The following is a 22,543-nucleotide window of genomic DNA, read 5'->3' on the forward strand; positions in this document are numbered from 1 at the left end:
TGGTTAGTTGGTTTTCGTTTCTGGTTTGCTGTTTCCTTTTGGCTTTGGTTTTCCTTCAGCTATTTGTATATATATTTTTTTTTATAACTTTTTTTTGGTAGCGAAAAAAGGTGGTTCGTTGGATTTTTTAGAGTTTCTCATTTTAGATATTTGTGTATATATACAGTTGTGGCTAGATTTAAAATACATTTTCTTTAATTGCATTTCTGTCTACGTTTTTGATGCGGTTTTTGAAATGCTGCTATGCTTTCAGAGTAAGGATGATTTGGGGCGGGAAAGTGTGGTAGGAGGACTCGTCCCAGCGTGATGATGAGGCGAGGTCACACTAAAGACAAGCTTATTTACAGGATGATCGGGGTATGCTCGTTTTAACATTGGGTTGGGGTTGGCAGGCTAAGAACTGAAGAGACCAACGAAACGATACGATCGAAACAAAGGGATCAGCTAAAGGCACACGTAGATAAGCAAACGAATCCAACAAACAATCGAACAAACAAAGCAACAACAAAACGACAATAATAACTTAGGAACCGATTATATAGGACGGTTTTCGTTCCTTATTTGTTTTTATTTTTTTTGGGCAAACACAGCAAAATCGAACCGAAAAACTCTCTTAATTGTATTTGTACTTGTAGCTGGGCTGTTGTTGTGGCAGTAGTTGTGATTGTGGCTTTTGATTGGAGTGGTGATGGGTGTTTGTCGTGTGTTCGTATACCGATTATGTCAAAGCTAGCGGAGGGTGACCCCGATTAACCAGATGGGGATCGAGTAGTTATCAAAAAGTATATAGCAAAAGACTTTACAAGACCATGAGCTAAGGTTAGTAGGAGAAGCGAGAGAAAAGCTTATGAAAGACGGAAAGAAAGTGTTCCTCGGGCTCGACTTGAGTACTTTACATGGCACACGGTACTTGGCTACTTGGAAGGGTTCTGAGTTCTGTGGTGGTTGTTCAGTGTTGGCAGTGGTTTCAGTGGTGTTCGGGGCTAACATATATAGTTCGTGTGGCTAGTCTATCCAACATCCAGTGGCTCGGTGGTGGCACTCGAGGTGTGAGTCCAGAGATTACAGAAAGATTAGGACAGATCTATGGCAAACATACGGAGAGTTAGGAGTTGTTGATCATTCCTCATTCGTGTGGAGGTGTTCCGGATATCCGGAGTGTGGGTTTCCGGGCTTTCGGGACAGTGTGTGTGTGGGTGTGAGACAGAAAACAGTTACAGTTACAGAAGTGTTGAGAGCTAAGTTAATTGGTATTGGTATATCGTATTCGTTTCTGATCGGTTTCATTTGTTAGTATTCGTGAGAGGTTTTTGGTTTTGGTTTTAGTTTCTTTTTCGTTTCTCAGTTCATTGCACTACTGTAGCAAAACTAATGATTAACTAAAAACAGCATTAGCACAGCACGACTTTCTGCTCGCCACTGGTAGTAGTGGTCGATAGTCCGACCGATCGGTCCGTACTTTAAGCTATAGCGTTTTAATATCGTGTGTGTGTACCTATAAGAGGAACAGCATCCGACGTTGTCGGCATGGACTCGGCGACAAGGTTTAGAAATACTGTTAATGATAGTAGTATAGTTACGCCTGCAACAAGAGATACAATAAATATAAAACGCAATTTAAATCAAAGTCGAACGCAAAACACATCGGAAAACTGAAAGATCAAGTTTACGGAATAAGTTTTATCATTAGTAAGTATTTATCGAAAAATTAGAAGTACTGTTATACATTTTACTCATCGGCATTAGGTTTAAGTTTAACTCCTTTATCGGGATGGGTGGTTCATGGAGTTTATAGAGGTGGTATTTATTTAATCTTTGCACGGGACAGCAGGGACTTTTAGTTCATTTTAAAAGCACAAAAAAAGTGTTTCCCTTTTATATCTTTTTGAAAATACCATATAAAACTGGCGGTGGATTTTGGTTCTATAAAGTTTCAAAAAGGAAACACTTGTTGATTTTTAAGAGTATTTATACTTTAGTTAAAAACTGAACAGAGAACATGCATAGACTGACTATCGTTAGAAGCAGCGTGGAATACGTAGATTTTAAAAGGGGTTTAGGGGTTTATCTTTATTTGATAATTAAATCCAGCTTAGCCTCATTTCGCTACCCTTGCTGCTTGACCTCTAGATAACTCGATTTAACTCGACCTGCCGGATAACCTAACTCTGTAACTAACTCATATATCTATGCATATGGGGATTCGAACTGGTAATTTCGGAATGGGATAATCACCGCTGAAAAACTCACAAAATGCATTTAGAAAGTTGAATAATACAATTCAGATCGATTGGTACATATGTTCTGAGGTGGTTCTGTGTTTGGACTAACGCGACTCGGTTGGCATACTCACCCAGCGTCAGTTTCTCGCCCGAATCCGGCGGCAATGTGAAGCCCAGTAGGGCCATCGATGAGATTAGCACACATGGCACGATTAAATTGAAAAAATAATATAATGTACGGCGACGAATTTGTATAGTAAAGGTGATATCGACATATGGTTCTGGGCAGCAGGCGTAGACTATCGTATTCTTCTTTCCCGGCATGGCTGAACGATAAAATTGGATTAGTGAGCTTCGGGCAAGGATATCGTGGATCGAGACAAAGACACAAACATGGATACACATACAGACACAAGGACACAGGTATGTACAACAGATTTTTACAGATTAGACTTCCGATCGAGATCGCAAGGATATGTACATACACTTAATCGTAAAACTAGTTCGAAGAAATCAGGAGCTAAGCAAATCATAATGGTCTATGAAGCAATTTTTCGGCAAGCAATGTGTGAAATAAATAGGTTTTGCGGTTTCTTTTGCAATTGCGATTATGCTGATAAGACATTTACAAATGACAACGATCAAACGAAATAACAGTTAGAGAAATAAGCGTAATGAGGTTTGTTTACTAACCAAGCAAGTACCACTCGCCATTTGTTATGAAATCGGAAAGATCCCCTCCATCTTCGGAATTCAAAACCAAATCCAACTGATTTTCAAACAATATTTTGTATTGTTTTTTCATGGGTATTCACAGGGAATGGAAATCAATTTGCAATTAGCAAATTAATTTTTACATTTTTTGTTTTGTTTTTTTGGAGGTTGGTCATTGAGTTTTGAGTTTGAGTTTTGTATTTTTTTTAATTGGAGAAAGAGAACATTTAAGAGTTTAGTTTGTTGTTGAATTTTGTTAAGAGTTTTTACAATAAGCCACATTGAAACAACATTTATGTACAGATATAGCATGTGTTCGAGGTGTACGAAAGAGAGAGAGATAGAGAGAGCGAGCAAAATATATAATTTTTTATTCTTTTCATTTGTTTTGAGATTGGTTTGTAAATTCTTGTGGGTGCAAAATACGTGGGAAATAAAAGCGCTGTAAATCAAAGACGTTCTCAAAACATCCTTTACTTTTGGTATAAATATATATTTTTCTTTGTTGACTTTCATTAAGAGTCTTTACGTCGTCCAAAATTTCGCCTGTTGCTGATTAATTTGGGCGTGGTTTTTGCCTGCTACCATGCAAAATAGTTGAAACTTCAGAAGTTCTCTGCGGTGAAAGAATCTACCGTTTCCACACATGATTCCATTTTGGAAGACTTTCTTTAATAACTCAACCTGATCTTATCAACACTGAATAAAGCTGACCAGTGTTGAGAGCGGTTGCTTTTTAAGCTAAGCTTATTGTCGGCGTGTGGGCATAAAATATTCAAACATCTCAGTTGAATATTTCAGCCGACACACAGTACCTCGTACAGTTCAGTGTTGTTAATAACACTGCGATCTTTTGGTTTTGTAATTCGCAAAAACGCAAAGAATTGTTCGACATGAGATAAACTATAAGAAAGTTTGGGTGGATAGAGATAGACGGTGAGAGAAATAGATAGAAGTTTGGAAAAGCATATAAACGAAATTACAAATCCGTCCTAACCCTACACATTAAATCATCCTACGCTCTTTATATTTTGTAATTGCTTTGGCTACAGTCAACTCTCGGCATGTTGGACTTCCCTCGCGCTTCCTCGTGCGTGAGTCTCGTGATTGGCAAAAGCGTGATCGTGCTCGGGTTGGAATGTGTTGAAGTTCGGGTGTTTGTGTGTTCGTGTGGATTATGTGATGTGTTGCCTAGTGTAGCCAGCGTTCACTGTACTATTGGAACTAGTTGCTGTTAGTTACTGTTTGCTGTTTTTTGCTGTGTATTTTGTCGTTTGCCACTTTACCTGATTTCCATCGTAAGTCCAACTACCGAATTTCATTTCGCAATGTTGGTCATCAAATGGGAACCACGTGATGTCTATCTTGCATGTGCTCTTGAAGATACCAGGGGGCACGTACAGACAACTGCCGTTATGTTTGACCACAATGTTGGTGTGATACGTGCCATCGAATCCCTCATCCGCGCTAGATTATTGTACAATTTGTTTTAATGGATTATTGTCTCGATCGATTGCTTTGTTATTCGCTTATCAAGTTAATAATCAGTTCGATTCATCGGTTATCCCATTGTATTTTTATTATTTAGTGACTTTTTGATCGATTTTTTGTTTGGTTATATGTGACTTGCGCTTTAGTTTGTCATTCTCTTGTTTCATAACTACTAAAAATGTTTTTTGTTTTCTGTGGACTATGCTCCAGATAACTAGAGCTGGGAGTTTTCGGGGAATATATATATCTATTCTGGGAATTCTTGGGGGATTTTGTGTGTGGGCTGTTGTTCTGGTTGTGTGGTGGTCTTAAAGTCCATGTGTTCTCAAAACTCTACTGGGGGCAGACTTACATACATATGTTACTTAAAGCTAATGGGGCTCACTTTGGTCTGTTTCGTGGGGTGTTTACTGTAATGGATCACAAACAGCGCTTGTCGACCCCAACGGAATTTCTATTGCCACATAACACTTGAAGCAGGACCGGAAAATGGCAAAGGCAATCTGCGGCTGCCCGGATACAAATATCTTTCTAGCTATGTGCGTATCTTTGTATCTCTGTACCCACTATCCAGTATCCAGTCAGTAGCAATATGCGCATATGCAAATGAACCTAAGCAGACACTCAAAAAATGTGGGCAAAGCATGCTATAGATATAAACCCATCATTGAATATATACTATATATATGTATGTATATATTTGCGTGCATTATGTATGAGTATCTCTTGACTTTGCTGCTGCCCTCGAAAGCTGCAATAAAATGCAATTACTGCTCTGATTTCGACTGGAGTGCCGAGAATGTTGCGTAAACATTTTGTGGACAATTTTGTTTTGCATTTTTCGGTCACCGCAAAGAGGCTATGACATGGGGCCGATGATGTCCCAATGTTGGGATGGGTTATGCTGTATGATGTGGGTGGTTACTCTGAGGGCTTGTTGGGGCGTGTTTCCCGTAGTAACGAGGCTTACATGCAACTGCTGTGGCATTTAGGGGGTATTTGTGCGCTGATTAGCGGCAGGTCGAGCTGAAAACCGAAACGCATATGTGGTCCACTTGGGCTTAAGAGATTGCGGCTTGGGTGGCGCTTAACCCAAACCGAGAATGTATATGTGAGTCACACCTAATTGATATGACAACCAGGTGTGAGCATTCCGACCAAGCAAACTTGTTAGAAGCGAAGGTGCTGCAGCACATTTAAATTTTCACACCTAATTGGCACGTCAATCCTTTTCGGACATCGCAACCTTCATCACTTTGCCCGCATTCAAAATCATTTTAATTTCAAAAGTGAAAGATTCGCCTGCTTTTTTTCGTTCTCTTTCGCTTTCTGGGCCTTATTAATATTGACGTGGCTTCCGACTCGGATTCGGTTTTGGGCCACGGATCACTGTCAGTTTTCAGTTTTCGGTTTTTCTTTTCGGGCTGCGGCTTACTTTCAACTGCTGTGCGACTTGTGGTGCTTTGAAAAATATACAGATAATGTTGCAATTAGAGTGAAAGCTTCTGGCATCGGTGGTTAAAGGTACAGCATCTCAATTAATCAGCCGTGAAAGGAATCTCAATCCGCGACCGAAATCAGCATAAGCTGAAGGAAGGAGATGTAGTCGATTGATTCGCCCCAATAATGAGGCAGAAGCAATCCTCGCCAGCAGCTTGGAAACTTTTTGTGTATCCATATCCGTGTCTGTGAATGCCTGGCTATTGATCTAAATGATGGCCGCACATTAGCAGCGCTGGCGACGCATACAAATTAGGTCCAAATGTTAGTCGAGTTTGGGGGGGAGGAATTAATAAATTAAACGAAGTGAAGGTCTGTCGGAGCCCATTTGGCAGAAATCCTTTGCAAACTGCCTGGGCAATGGGGCGGGGCTTCTATCGCTTGCCGGGACACGAATCCTGGACGAAGTCCTGGCAAGTTCATTAGCAAACAAAGTTGACAGCCGCTTCCATGGCCGCTCGGCTCCATCTACTGATTTCCCCTGACTATCCCCCCAGCCAGCAGTCAGCTAATCAATATGATTTTTATTTCCAGCCTCGTCCTTTGTCTTGGCCTCTGGTCCTGCCAACGATTCGATGCCCTTTTTTTTCCGGCGAAATCAACGCCGGATGCTGCGTGCCATGGAAATTAAACCTGCAGCTGGGCGTACGTGTTCTGATTCATTGTTTCCCGTCGGGCTCTTTTTTGTTTCGCCGGCTCTCGGGTGACATGTAAATTCCATTTCGCAGCCGGGGAATAACACGCCCCGTGCGTCAATCAAGCGTAAACCGTGTGTGGGTGTGTGTGTGACCACCGGAACCACCTGCTCCGCCATTAGGTTAAATAAGCTGCAGTGCTGCAGTGGCAAATATAAATTGCAATTAGTTCTGCAAATGCCACGAGCTGACACTCCGCCAGGTGCATTTATATCCGGCCCAAAGTCTCCGCAGCAGTTTGTCTTCATTTGAGCCAAGTTTGGAGCCGGACTAAATGCGTGTATGGGTCCGCTTTTTGCGGCTTTCAGTTCGCAGATCTCAGTTTTTGTGCTTTCGGGGCTTGTGGCATTTAAGTTGTTTTTAGTCACACGGGGATGTGGCAACAAATTTTGACGTTTAAGTTATGGCTTAAAATGTTTAAGCCCTCCCGGGTGGACACGGATTTGTGTGGCTCTCTCTATGAATTTTTTTTTTCCGCCTTGTGCACCAAAAAGGATTCACTGCAATAGCAGTGCAGTTGGCCCAACGCAGCTAGGAAAATCTGACCAAAAAAAATATGCAAATATCATAATGAAGTTTTTTAGCTTACGAGCACGTGGAGATGGCAACCGTTTTTTGTCTCGGCCTGAATGCATTTCGTATATGGGATATCTGGCAGATAATTCCGTGGGTAAGGAAAAACGCTGAATGCGATATAAATCTAGAGAAATAGAGTTATACCCTCGCAGTCATTTGTCCCAGGACAAAGTAGCACCGCAATCATCATCTGCAGCCACAGCTGCTACTTCATTAGGTGTCCCCGAAGTTGTGGTCCGAAAATGTATGAGGTTTCTGGCGGGGATCGGGTGCATGCAGTCGGTTTGGGGCTTACACTGCTACTTAGGCTAACTTACGCAGACTTAATGGGTATGCCATATGATTCCTCGACGCCTGTCTGTTAACACATCGAAGCACACGCACACACACAGACGGCAAAAGATATAGGTATATATTTGGTTATATATAGGTGGGTTATATAGGTGGTTGGGTAGTTAGACGATTAAACACAGATATAAAGTTATGGGTAAGTATACAGCAATAGCTGGGGTGGGTATATAGAGATGATTATAATTGGACATCGAACAAGAACCGAGAAACATGAGCTTATTATCATTTATTGTTGTTTAGGAACATACACAAGTGAACAAATAGCTAAGATGAACGATATATAGCACACCGATAACAATTGATTACTTTGGTGATTGCAGTACGCACACACACACTCGCACACCGCCGCAGCAGAGCACACACACACACACACAGACTCGCTGAAGCGGACATTTTAAAAGCCAACCGAATGGGAAATGGAAAATGGGAAATGGAAAATGGCGAAATGAGAAATGAAAGGGCAATTATTCAAGGCACTTCAATGAGTGATGCGGGCATCTAACACTCGTTAGGAGACCAAAAACATTTGTAATTTGAACTCCCATCGCAATTGTTGTTGAAATGTTTTTGCACCGGCGTACGGGGCGTATGATGAATGCATGACTGTGAACATAGTAACCGGACTAGTGGAAATCCACCGATGTTATGCTTAAATTGGCACGCACACATTCACACTTCTAGACTAACTAGTTGGACATATAGACTAACATTTAGTGAAAGCGATTGCAAATTAATTTATTAGATTGGCTTTCTTTTAGGTATTTGCTTTAAGGATTATAAAATACACAGATGCGCCTTCCAAAATATTTCACTTTCTAAAAATGTGTAAAAACAATTATCGATAAAAGCCTTGAACTTATTTAAGCTTCTTAAAAATGTTATTTCATTGGAAAGAAAAAGTTTCAGACAAGTCTTTTTTAATCCAAAAGAAGTTATCTCACTTAAAAGCTGATATTTAAATTTTATTTATATTCGGATTAAATGCTTTCAAATGTACAATATAATTTATTATACTGGAAGGTGCATCGTAATTTCGGTCATCCGAGAGTTTTTAGTTTATAATAATGTTTTCTTGATATTTCATGATTTTTGTTAGTTTAAAATGCTGAGATGACACGATCGATATATATATATATATATTGTGGTGGAAAATATCTGTTGGTGCTTCGGTTTAATATTAACTTGATTGGTTTGCTTAGCTAGCCTAGCTAAGTTTTCGAGTTAGGAGCATGTAATTAGCTTTAGCTTATATGTAGGTTAATATGGGATGGACTCTCTATTTAGATACTTTTAACATTTAATTTAATCGTGTTTGTTGTAAAGTCTTTTGTGTATGTGTGTGTGTATGGAATGTGGGTGGGTTAGTTGGTGTTGGGTGGTGGCAGCTGGTGTCCAGACAAAGTGAAGGTTCTCTTTGCCACCTGGCTGGATCGCAGCTGTTTTAGTTGTGGGATGAGGTGGGGATTTAGGTTAAATATATTTTTTGCATTTGGTTTTATTTTTATGCGGCTTTATTTAGTCTTTTGTTTAGTAAGAGGGATTTGATTTCTCATGCACAATACTTGAAAATCTATTTTGCCTTTTTTGTGATGGTCTGGATGGTTTCTGGTTTTGTTTTTTGCAAGCTACGTATGAGTATGACAAAAAACATTTTTCTCCATTTTCGGTTTTAATTAATGCTTTACAGTATTTGTAGTCGGCCAAATAAATTCAAGTACTGAACGTCTAACCAGAAATATTACACCAGCATATTGTTGAACAATCTCTGAGGTGGTTATTGTCTTTCGGAAATGGAGCGAGAGGACTTTGACTTGAGCTCGAGTTAAGGTGGATTCTACGCAAAGGTGTGAGTCCTTGACTCCTGGAAAGCAGACCACAGACCGCTGTCCTCGATACCTCGAGGAATTTGAACCGGGCTGTTTCGAACAAAATACTTGCGCAATATTCTGGTTAAACAATGTTAAAGTTAAGGTTTAATTGTCTGGAGTTTAGTCTGGGCGATTATTTAGCTTGTTTTGCGGTTACTTCGCATTTGGTTTAGTTCGCTTTTATGGCTTGATGTTTGGTTTAGTTAATGCTGGATAATTCAGGCATTTCATGTGTTATACAACGTTCGGTTAGCATTACGAATCCAATTACAATGTGAGGCCCACATCAACGGCAAGCTGACAATGTACAGTCCCACTAGACAACCACTGCGTGTAAACTACTCTTATTGAAGTAAACAAATTGAAATTATTCTGTTTTTCTTTTTTTTTCCTTATTTTTTGGTTAAGTCACTTTTCGAAACGTAAACATTGAAAGCAAATCATAAGTGGATAACATCGAAACACAAATATCGTAATTATACGGGTGGGAAAAGTCGATTTAGCCACCGAATCAAAAACACAATTTCATGTTTGATTTGCGGCTTACTTCGATTTTCGTATTTGTTTCTTTTTTTTATACTGCTCTATTACTGTTTACATATATATAGACACACAAACAATAGCGAGTGGGTTATAATGCGATAATAATAATAGTTATATAATTATGAATATGGACATGGGGTCATACATAACTAAAGTGTATGCAAACGTATTAAATATGCTGGGGATTATGGTTTTCAATTAGAAAACCAACTCAAATCGAACCATACAAACAATATTATAAACTAAGAGGCAACAAAAACTTCACTGGCTTTGTTGAAAGTACAGTCCTCAGATGGAGTTTTGTATCTCTATCTGGAAACCTATTCAACAGATCCTTCAAGTTACCAAAACTCTAATGGTTAGCTAGTAATCTATTTAAATCAAACTAAAGTGCAACTACATAATACGTATTTACTAAGTTTAACTATAGCTATAATTGAACGCAAAACGAAACGATAACAAAATGTCTTTGGGGACTTCATCTCCGATGGTTGTGGGTTTTTACTTTGGTCAGCCTAACTTACCATTGTTTGAGTATTACAGTGATTGGATTATATATATTGGGTCTATACGATCCTATGCCTAGACTTAAGATAGCTCTATGTAGCTGATTATGTATTGCGCAAACACTTTTATACTGATTCTCAGATTAGTTTCATTGGTTCATCTTGGGCTGCGATAGCCTTTCTATTCGGTTACGGGTACATCGAGTCCGGTCGGAGTGGACACAGATCACTTACCTGTTGTACATGAGCACGTCGGGCTTCCACAGCTTGTTGGGCGTGATTCGCAGGTCCTTGACCCCGCCGTATTCCGTTTCATTCCAGCGCAGATTGTAGTCGTTCCACTCCTGCGTTGACAGTTTTTTATTAGTTTTAATATAGATTGCTCGGGGCTCTCAAGTGGTTTCAATATACATATATGTATTGCTATCAAATAAAACGACTAAAAATTCAAACAAAAATGCGACGTGATGTTTGGAAAAGAAAACGGATATCTTTGGCTAAGTTCATTTGGACGGTATAGAATGAAAAGTAAGTTGGAGGAAAAGCAAGGACTCTGAAATGAAATCTACTCAACTGCTGAGCACATGCACATACGTACAAACATACACACATGCAACTACTACTACCATACGCACTAGGACTAGGACTAAGACTAAAAGATGGTCGACTCTGCTAACTGATTGGCAAGCTGTTGCTCTCGAAAGCATGCCAACGTACGCACACACTCGCACAGCGTCACGTACGCTCACACACAGGGGGTATTACACACACAGGCACACATAGTTGCTGCATTATACAACAATGTGCAACTTGACAACAATTTCTGGCTAAGTCAACCCCCCTGCACTGCCACCCGTCGACGGAACCGCACATGAGACAAGTTTTATCAACGTTCCTCGTTTGCTCTTTTCTGATCCTGTTCATTGATGCACAGCGATAAAAAAGTGATACAAATACGATACTTAGAAACCTATGTCTGGGTTTTCTAGTGTTGAAAAGCTGAATATTCAGCTGAATATTTAGTAGAGTAATAATAATAGTTCTAACTAAAGAAAAATGTATAAAATATTATAATTTTTTTTCGTCTGTATTCAAACAGTTGTTCAGTGCTTTGTGTCACTCTGCGGTTCCTGCAACGCGATTCTGTCCCGCGTCCTGCGCCCCTCCCCCCTCCCCCTTCACATCACGCTACGTTTTGTGGCTTTCCTACAAGTGGTTCATGTTCGTGTCATAAAAGCGGCAAAGTTTCCCTTCTACTAAGTTTCGCCTTTGCCGTGGCTTGATGTTGGCCCTATTGCTGTTGTTGCCGCTGTTATGTTTATAATTTAACACATTTGTGGCATTTTTAGAGCAAGCAATTGTCCTCGACGACCCCTCGGACCGACGTCTCAGTGCGGGGGAAGAGCGGGAAAAACAGAAAAGCAGCACAGTCCTTTTTAAATCACAAAATTTTAATTAAATGCCATGACTCCCCGTGTGCTGCATTAAATTGTAACAGTGGTTGCCTACGTATGTGCTATCTGCATCTGCTTTAAAACTCTTTCAACTTTATTGTGTGCGGTTTTTATGGCAGCTGTAAAAACAGATGCCTCGTTTCCAGGCATCCCATTCGCAGGTGGCAAGGATGTGCTCTGTGCTCCTAAAAACATTTCGCCACTTTGTGCGCCGGCGGAAGGACACAGATTTTGATGCGCGAGTGAGGCAATTATTTTGCGAAATAGTTACCGCGAAGCTCACATTCAGTGATGCGTGGCTAAACGCTGGGGTCTAAATCCAATCCTCTTATGGCAAGTTTTAGTTTGAAATTAACTATTACCATTTGGTTGAAGTGTTGTAGCTATAGGGAGTTTATAGCACTGTCATTAAGTTGGTACAAAATTTAAGGTAAAGCACATCTGTATTTTTAATGGAACTCCTTCATTATTTTAACATTAACTCAGTTATTAGCTGTAGTTTTTAATTAACAGCTTGAGTATATCAAAATCCATTCCTAAATTGACATGAAATAATAAACCATATCCCTATCAAGCAATTTAAGCTTAGAATGCAGTGCTGCTCCGCCCACAAAAATTGTTTGATAGTCATCGATTTTGTTGGGCCATTTTCTGGTCGCGCTTTTGTTCCTGTTGGCCTTTGCGTTCATTTGCCGCTTTTAATTGCTATTTGACGGCATAATTGGGCCGTCGAGCAGAACAACAATCGGTTAACTGGCATTATCGACAGCTGGAAGGACTGGCATTTTGAATTCCAGCTGCTTGTCTGCGGTTGCGAGTGCCGAATTGACACACATTCGAACACACCACTCAAATGGCTAGTACCGACAGTTTATAAACGCCTCGATTCGACCATGCATCAATCATAAATACTGAAATTTTGCCGATTGGCGAATGCACCAGGCGAGATGCGGCATTTCATGTGTATTTTGTGTTTGATTGCAATTGCGAAATTACTAAAATTTCTGGACGCCATGCCGGTGTGTATTCGGTCACTGCAAACGACTTGTGTGCTAAATAAATAATTTAATTAATTTCGTAAATTAACCGGGTCTAACCGGAAATGAAAGGAAAAGTGCGAAAAAATAGCGGAAATACACCGGTCCATTTCCGCAGGCATATATCACCTTTTTACGCTCACACACACGAGATAAGCACTCACACAAAGGTAAATGCAAGGCATGCAGGACGAACCAACACAGATACAGATAGGACATTACGAACCAACACAGATACAGATAGGACTCATTACACGATGCGATCTCCTGGCATGCAAATGTGTGTGTGTGTGTGGTGGCTTGTGTATTTTTTGTGCCGGGTTAGGTTCTGCTTAGAGTTATGTTTTTCTGGTCGATTCGGTTTATGTGTTTGATTTTTAGTTGCTCTTAGTAGAAAAGAAACAGAAGCCAACTCGCATTGAGTTCTAAATAAAAATGTCAAAAAAGGATTTATTCGCTGCAGAAAAAAAACTAATTGCCTTTGTAGATCTCTAGTTAGAAAAGTTATAAATTCAAAGAGAATAAAAGGAAATGTCGGAAATCAAGGTATCTTTTTTTAATATATTTAGCTGTGTCTGTGAGTATGTGGGTTTGTATTTAAATAAGCGATTTATTACAGTATTTAAGCTTGTATTTAATGGTACTTATTTAAGTGATGATGTTTAAATAATTTAACGCACACACGAACTAAGCCAACGCAATCTCAACGAGAGATAGAGGGAGAAAAGAGATAGAGAATCGGAAAAAATAGTCCTTACATTAAGCGTTTTTTACAACAGAGCTTTGGGGAGCAGGATTTCAGATGAATCTTTCAACGAGGAACAAAAACTCGATTAACTCTTAGGACCGTGTGTGCTTAAATTATAATCAGAACGGACTCCATCTGGCCCGAATCCAGCGTACAGTACTACCAACTAGAAGGATACGCATTCGGCAGATTGAATATGAATATATAAAATATATATACTTTCTGCTGGACGGAGACAGAAAGAGTCCTTGATGTTCGATTTATGGTTAAGTAGGTTTAAAGCGAATACACATTATTTAAAATACGATTTAGGCTATAAGTAAGTATTTAAATTGGGGGTTTAGGTTTATGATTTATGATGGCGAGTTTTAGTTGAGACTTACCAACGAAAGCCAAAGATTCGTTATGAGAAGCTGATTCTTCTCGTCCTACAAACGCATTTGGAACGAATTTTGGTTGTTTTGTTGTTAACGCCAAAAAACAAAAGTGAATGAAATCAAGTTCAACGCAAGACAAAACAACAATAGTAAGTAAGACGCAAGGAAAGCCAAAAAGTTAATTTAAGTCAAAAGTTTAAAAAGAGCAGAGCATGGTAAAAGAAAGTTTTGGTTTATACATTTGTTTTATGAGTTTTATAAGGAGGTTTGTTCTTTCTTTTTGAGCTTTTTTCTACTTTTTCTTTTATTTATAGCATCTTTTTTTATGACGTTTATGAATACGATTTTTTTTGATGTTTTTTAGTTTAATCTCCACTAGCTCTGCACGCGATGAAGTGTGACTTTAATCTGCTTTAGTTTCCGTAAATTAGACTTGGTTCTTGAGTTTTAATCGGAGCACATTCATCGCTCTCCTTGGTGCTGTTGCAGTTTACTCGCCTCAATCTCCCATCATCACTCAATTTGCAACGAAACGTACCGAATAAGCCAAATGGAATGCTATCAAAAACTTTGTTGGCCCAGAGCAGCTTTGAGCCGTTCGCCTTGAAGCCTAATCTCAATCTCAATCCGAATCCAAATCCGAATCTCTGCCCCGTACAAATTTAATCTGCTGGTCGGTCGGCCTTCAGATCCTTTGTTCATTGCGCCAATTTACATTGGAATCCCGCCTAACTGGGTGGAATATGTATGTGTATACTTATACATTTCCATTCAACTGCTCCGCCATTCGGGCGGCAGTGTGGGTTGGCAATAAAAACTTTGAACTAGGTATCAAAACCCATTTATCTTTATACAAAATTTTAATTAAAGATATTTCATGCTGGCGCATTGTCAGTCACTCGACCGCCAACTATCCAAACAGTCTAGTCCAATCCCAGCGGATGAGAATGGCGCGATGGATTCAAGGCGTCCTTTCTACCGGTGCCGTTTGAAATGCAGATGAACAGCTCAACGAATCCGGCAGATCTGCATGTGAAAGCCCCCTCTAAGGTGACTGTCATTAATAACTTGCTGGGTTAAAGAACAAAAATGGTTACAACCCACAGCCGCAAAATGCAAAAAAAAAAAAAAATGGAGAAAACAACACCCAAAAAAAAGGTGGAAAACCCAAAAAAAGGATGCGGTTGAATTTGGTAGCAGCTGCAGTAACGACTTGGGCCATTAAAAAATACAGCAGTTTGGTGATGGAAGGGGAAACTTAATGATATGCAGGAGGGTGGGCACAGCCGCATCCTTGGACATGAGTTTGCTCTGGTGACCTGGATGATTTCTGAATCGCGAAAGAGCTCCCCCACTCGGTTGGCGTTTTCGTTTAAGCCAATATGCAGGCACTTCCTCTTCACGTCAAATGCCACAACAACACCAAGGCAACATTTGAATATGTGAGCATGGTATGGATATGGATATGGGTATGGGTATGGGTATGAGTTGAATTTGTGCCGTTGACACCTTATAAAAATGGCGGTTTTGTGCAAATTTCATGTTTATGACAACCGGGATGCGAGGATGCGAGGAGTCGAGGGGGCGAGAATGTCGGGATGTGAGCCCCTGACATTGACGCATACTAATGACACTTTGGTGGCAAACTTAAAGCCCCATTTGCAGCAGACTCCACATCTGCATTAAGCATTAAGCGTTCGCTTTCCCCAGACACAGATACTCCAGCATTTATGTACGTGGCTGCATAAGCTTATAGATTTATTTTGCATTAACGTGCCAAATTGTTTTTAAATGAGTTTCTAATGAGCCAACAATTGCCGTTGTCGTCTGTAGTGGCAACAATCCAGATTTCAGATTTTCAGACTCTGGCCACGGGCACTCGATTCGGGGATATATCCAGGATTCAGCCCAGGATCTCGCACTCCCGTGATGAATGAATGTTTTTGTGCAAACTTTGTTGCTGGCTTCACTGTTTGCCTTACAAATGGGTTATGCACATGAGCCAAAAACGAGAGTAGACTAACACCAAACGGGGGCTCAAGGACGAAGTTTGTTGGCCTTGGCAGCACTCAAAGTGCTCAAGTGTGTGTGTTTTTCGAGGCGAGACAAATGAGTGGGTGATAAGTGAACGAGGCAGTTTGTACAACGCTGCCAAATGACTTTGTCGAACTCTGGCTGATACTCGCGGGCCACAATTTGGGCGAAAGTATGTTTATAATGGATTCCAGGCGTGCTTGCAAAGTATCAATGGATGACGCTAATAGATTCGACACCAGCTTAACTTTTCATCTTTGCCCTTTTGAGCCAAAGTCGTTGACTGCGACTCATAATGGCTAGATTACACCGAATATTTTGGAGTTCAGTTTAAGCGCATTCAAGGATTTAACTCTGTTACCTATCTTTAAATAAAGTATTTACATTGAAATGCCACAGCTAAACAATTTATTTAATGCATAAAAACTTGAACTCTATTGTCAAGCTAAAACAATTACCTAACAGCTTGAATGGCTTTTGTTGGTGTCTTAACGAGGCAAACTTTTCAATCCAATCGTTAACTTAATCTTCATTACTTTTTGCTAGCTATTAACTGAATGTTTCCTCTTCAGATAAAAGATACTTTGGAAAAAAAGCCGAACTTTCGACACAGATTGCCAAATAATGTGCATTAGACTTCGATTTCTGGCTTTTGGCTTGAGCCACGCCCAGAACAACAGATTAAACACCATCAAAAGCTTGTTCGCTTCACACCCTCGCAAATTTGCAGTGTTCTCATCCGTTTTTTTAGGAAGTTGGGGTAAGCGCTAGAGTGGGTGGCCTTTGGCCATTTCCTTTTGACACATATTTCTAAAGCCCCAGTCATTTGGGGGGCTTTGTGGTGGCTGCAACCTGGCAAGTCATTAGACGAGAGGTTACATCCACTGAAAGTGATGCTGTGGTGCTTTGGTGTTAGCCGAAAAATGCTAATGACTTTATTTTTCTTAACTTGCATGCTGATGGTGGCCGTTGGCCCAACCACAATGTGCATTTTAATGTCGTGCCCAAGGAGCCTTCGACCTGACCTTTCGTCCTGTTCCTCCAGCTCAGTGGCATTCGGTTGCAACTGGCTGTCATGACGGGCTATCATCATCATTATCATCATCATCAGCTAGATGGAAATCAGCAGGACGAAAGGAGGAACGAGGACATGCTGAAGGAGTAACCTTTGGTTAGCCACGACTACGTGGTGACCTCTAGATGCTTGACGGCAATTGCAAAACTTTGCCAATTGTCACTTTTGGGCTGTACGTAATCCCCAAAATCAGGGGGAATTTTCGAAGGACATTCATTATCGGTAGCTGCAATTTGAGTAATTGCGCAAACTGTGACCAGGAGCCGCTGAAAATGTCAGGGCTGGCGAATTCATAAATCTCCATTCGGATCGATTTATAATTTATGCCACTGAAAATCAAAGCGATGCGGTTTCAATTCCCTTTAATTTGATCCCTTCCCCGCCCAATCCCATTCCATCCCATCAATCTGTCCGAATGGCGAGTGCATAAATCAAATTATATCATACATATTTAATCGTGTAAATTAAAATGCATTTGGTTTGCCAGCGCATAGATGTCCTGGCTTTAATTGTATAATTTATTCGTGAGGATGTGCGGAGGGTTGAGAGGGAGGGCGGCGGGGGCGAGCAGATTAAAGTCATAACTTCATCGATATCTTTTGGTTTTTAGTAGGTTTGGCTGTTTAGGTTGTTAGTTGTGTTGCGCAATATGCAGATACATTTATATGCCATTATATATATATATATTTATACGTATAGATATAGATACAAAGAATACACCGAGCTGGAATTTGCAGTTTATCTTTCACTTTTTAAATGCACTTCGTTTAAACAACATGCAAGACACGACTTTAGTTCTTGTTGCTTGTTTTTTGGTTTTTTGGTTTTTGTTTTGTATTTGTTTTTGGTTGCGTTTTAATTGCAGCTTTTGCCTTTTACTCAGATATGTATAATCAGAGAACGCTTTATGACATGTACCCAGCAAAAATATATGGTAAGTATATGTACGTATATCAAACATAATCCGTAAAAAACACATGTACACTAGCTCTCAATCACACACGCATACAAACACAACGATGGCGACTTAAATGCAAGTAAAACATAATTGAAATCGGGCGGTGTATGGGTGGCTAACGGTAATAGTCTTGTAAATCATTTTGTCAATCGATTAATGCACTTAATGGAGCATACTAATTGGGGTCGAAGGTTACTTTCCACTGGAAGGGGTTACGCATATCCATGCCACATTTGTGATTTACCAAACGAGTGTTTCTCATTTAGTTGTTGGCTTAAAACTGACTTGCAAACTAGGCGTTTGCATCAATTAAATTGCATGGATTCGGATTCCCTTGGCACTCGACTGTGATTATCCATTCCCCCTAGAATTCTACTTTAATTGGGATTTATGGAGGGTTAGCAATGGCAACTGTGGCCATCGGACATAGAATTTCCCGACTAAGCACATTTGTTCACACGGCATGCCGCACGTTTTCGTTGAATAATGCATAAAATGTTGTCATTTCACGTTTGCACAAATAGAAAACAACAGAATGTATGCAAAAAAGTTACAAAATAATTATAACAAAATCGAAAATCGAAAATGTATCAATATGTACGAGAGCATGTAAATCACACAAAACCAAACACGACGAAATAAAAGCAACTAAACACGTGGCTGATCAACAAAAACTGTTTTCATAAAAGGCAATTAATTGAAAACGCTGCGATGCAGCTTAAAGTTTGCGTTCGCATTTCATAAATGGAACGACAATTAGTTGGTTACAAAAGTTGTTAGGCGGAAAAAGCTGTGTTTTTTCGAAGGAAATTGAAAATTGACGGGCAATCATAAATCCGCCTCTGGACATATGTATCTACATACAAACATATACGCCATATATATATATGGCTGGAAGGTTGGGGTTGTGCTATTAATTTTTTTTGAAAAGGGTTTCCTGTCTGCAGCTCGTTGGATGGTTTTCGCTTTATGGTTCTGGCCAAAACGATTGCAATTCGAGTTTTCAGGTGAGACCGGGCACAAACAATGCGCAGCAAAAAAAAAAAAAAATGGCTGTCGCTTTACAAATATAAATTTTATTTATGTCCTCTTGGGTCGCTTGTTTTGATTTATTTGTTTATGTTTATGGTCTGCCCGGCCTTTCTGCCAATTTAGCAATGCCATTTCGGCCATCCCTTGTCCAGTAGAAGGCTATTTCCCCTCCATCACGTCCATTTCAAGTGAAATTTGTGTAAATCAGAAGTTTCGGATAAGCCAAAAGGACTAGCGCAGCTAGCATAAAGTATTTTTTAATGGCTGGAAAAAAAAGGATATCAAGCCAAGGAGGCTCTGCCACCAAATCGTCTTCAAAGCCTTTCCAGTTATTTAAAAACATTTTCGCTTTATAATTGGATTTTATTTGTGCTGTATTTTTAACGTTCGTTTAATTGAAATGTGTTTAAATGGTAAATAAAATGTCAAAAGAACAAACAAAAGTAAAAATGTTCAGGCTTTCACACTCACACATATACACGCACACACACACACGCACGCAGACGCACACACAGACATATTGGGACAACACATATGCAAATATGTATTTATTTATTGATAAAGAAGCCCCTGTGGGGCAATAATTATTGAATGCCAAAAACAAATTCAGAGAAAACGAAACGAAAAAAAAAACTTGTGGTTTTGGTGTTGGAACAAGTTATATAAAAATGTGTCGCTTTTCGCCTGGCAAAACGGAAACCTCAAAAAGCAAACAAAAAACGCAAACTGTAAGTCACAATCACAAAAGAATAGTTGTGATATTGTGTTGTCACAAAAACGACGGGTACATGTCACTTACCAAATTTAACCACGCATTTGTGGTCAGAATCTGATTCTTTTCATCCTATAAGAGACGCAATCAATAAGTGTTAATTCTTTGCCTGTTCACGTTACATAAGTCCTATGCATCGATTCGATTCAATTCATTTCAATTCAATTCAATCTGTTTTCAACAATTGTTTCGATTCGGATGCAGATCCGACAGCCAGGGGCACACGTCTGATTACTCTCAGTTATTCTTGCTTATTTTTTGATGCTTTTCGAAAATGTTAGCTGGACCAAAGGCCAAAGGCCAAAGGGATTAGGTCCATCCCCGGCGACCACTTACCACGTCGATGATCTGCTGCAGCGTCAGTCCGAACTTGACCTCCAGGGGCTCCGATTCGTTGGCCACGGGTCGCTCCAGCGTGTTGTAGGTGGACAGCAGGTGGTTCAGCAGGCGCTTTTCATGGGGTCCTTGACAGCTTTCTGCAAGGAGTGAAATGGGAAACAAAATGGGCGAAAAATTAATGGAAAGCGTGTGGCAATTAAGTGGGGGGCGATCATGTTCGACGCTGATTTATGGCCAAATTCTGCCAAATTAAACTAATAACCGGGCTCACTTATTGGCAGTTGGTCGACGGAGCAGTTGCGTTGCCTCATTACGAACAAAAACCATTATAAAAATGGCATGTTCTCTGGCAGCGTGATGAGTTTGTGGGCGACCAATTAATGGGTCGAAATCATATCGCAACTCTGAATGAAACCAATTTTCGCATTTTGCTGTGGCGGCCAGTTAAATGCATTTAATGCGCCAGCGAGAAAGCCTTTCAATTGTAGTAGTTAATGCGCTCATTTTCACAAAGCTCTTTTTTCTCTAAGACTCTATTAGCAGATTTTTTTCACCATTTATTTGCTTTATGTAAAATCAACTAAATGCTCAATTGATTTCAATACTTCCAACTTTAGCAAATGAAATAAAGCCCATCGGATACGAATATTTAAGCCCAAGACCTTGCATTATATTTCCAGCCCGGTGCTTCTACAAAGTTGCTTTCCTGGCCTCCGGAAAATGGCTTTGGCTCCCACACAATTTGGCCAGACCACCCCGCAATTCTCTGGTTTTTGGACTGGCCTAGGTGGCAGCCATAAAATGTCATTAAGTGCCACTGTGTAAGAGCTACTCCACTCGAATGCGGAGAATGTAGGTGGGCCATGAGACGGAAGGAAGTGTCCTAGAACCTGGTGGTACATTGTGCTAAAACAAACCGTAAAATGGGCAATGGCAAATATTTGAGATGAGCGACAAAAAGTTTGGCGAAGCTAGCGAAGCTGGCGATGTTTCGCCTCGCAGGAGTGCTGATAAATTGACAACTCAATTGTGAAAACTATTTGCACGCCATTAGAGGCGAAAAGACAGCAACAAGAGGTGTGACCAGTTGGGCCAGGGGACAAATATTGGCAGGCCATCCGCAAAATTTGAGCCCAACAGTGTGTCAACTCATTCATGAATGCATCGGGTCTCCTCCATCCTTCAGTCCGGAGCAGCAGTGGTTTTTGGCCCTGGTCCAAGCTGCTCGCATTCATGGTGGCAATCGAATCCATGTCGGAATTTCGTTTAAATTATGCAATCGGGACAGGAGCTGAATCCGAATCCGAATCAGAATCGAAATCAGCATCACAGGAGGAGCAGGCCATGAATTTGGCATGGCAGGGCAACCACTTGGAACTGACCGCCGACCAATGACGAACTGGCGTACTGACCAAACCCACAGGCTGTCAAGGTGAGCGAATGTGTTTATTACATGAGCATTAATATGCAGGAGCAGAGGCGAAACCAGGTGCAGTGCAGCCAACAGGCGGGCGGGAAATGGGAACTCATGTAAACGTTATGGGATGCAAGTGTGCGACAATGAAGGACGAGCTCCAAAATGTCCTTTGTTCTGGCGACAAGTGACACTGATAAGCAACTAAGTCGCTTGTCGGCTGCACTTAACACCAGTTCTAGGTGTATATAGTATAAGAAAGTACTACAATCAACACCTTAAATATTGTTTAAGTATAATAAATTACAGCCCTCTGAACTTATGAAATTTAGTTTTATCCAAAAACAAGCTGCAAGTAACCACCAGCATAAGAATCTTGTATCTTTGCTATATGATGACATTGAGCATATCGCTTAATTAAAATTGATCCATCGTTCTATTATTCTTAAATGAAATCACCTTATTAAATATCTCATCACATTTTACATCTAATTGTTGAAGAACTTCATATCCAGGGCTTTGGCTCAAATCAGGCATAATTGAAACCGAATTTCGATTTAATTGAATGAAGTATGAGCTCGAACAATTCCTTGAAGGACGCCAAAATTAATCTGCCATACACTGCATACTTCTAGGAGCAGTGTGTTTGTATGTGTGCGTGTGTGTGCTCTTCGCTGTGTGGGTGAGTTACTGCGAACTTATTTGTGCGGTGTGTTGACCCAGTTTCACTAGCTCGCTGGCTCTCGGGCCTGATCAATTTGGCCTTGAGCGTCGGTTACAACTTCTCCAGCTGCAGTTGTCCTTGCACTAAGTTGACATTTGATTGCCCCCGCCCAC

The 22,543-nt window shown here is 40.3% G+C and overlaps 1 protein-coding gene across 3 annotated transcripts in view; it reads right to left on the minus strand.

Annotated features, from left to right (window-relative positions):
- The window catches only part of LOC117145456 (acetylcholine receptor subunit alpha-type acr-16), a 76,468-nt gene that overhangs the window by 11,335 nt on the left and 42,590 nt on the right, over nt 1-22,543 (minus strand). For 2 of the 3 annotated variants that reach the window (XM_033311128.1, XM_033311143.1), the window contains exons 2-8: nt 20,290-20,429; nt 19,981-20,025; nt 10,701-10,810; nt 4,223-4,403; nt 2,916-2,991; nt 2,354-2,548; nt 1,496-1,582 (exon numbers count right to left, since the gene is read on the minus strand). In XM_033311128.1, the coding sequence (XP_033167019.1) occupies nt 1,496-1,582; nt 2,354-2,548; nt 2,916-2,991; nt 4,223-4,403; nt 10,701-10,810; nt 19,981-20,025; nt 20,290-20,429 (834 nt within the window). The remainder of the gene's footprint in view (nt 1-1,495; nt 1,583-2,353; nt 2,549-2,915; nt 2,992-4,222; nt 4,404-10,700; nt 10,811-19,980; nt 20,026-20,289; nt 20,430-22,543) is intronic. The other variant, XM_033311135.1, reaches the window with a different exon arrangement.

The sequence above is a fragment of the Drosophila mauritiana genome, chromosome 2L, assembly GCF_004382145.1.
Source record: "Drosophila mauritiana strain mau12 chromosome 2L, ASM438214v1, whole genome shotgun sequence".
Taxonomy (NCBI): domain Eukaryota; kingdom Metazoa; phylum Arthropoda; class Insecta; order Diptera; family Drosophilidae; genus Drosophila; species Drosophila mauritiana.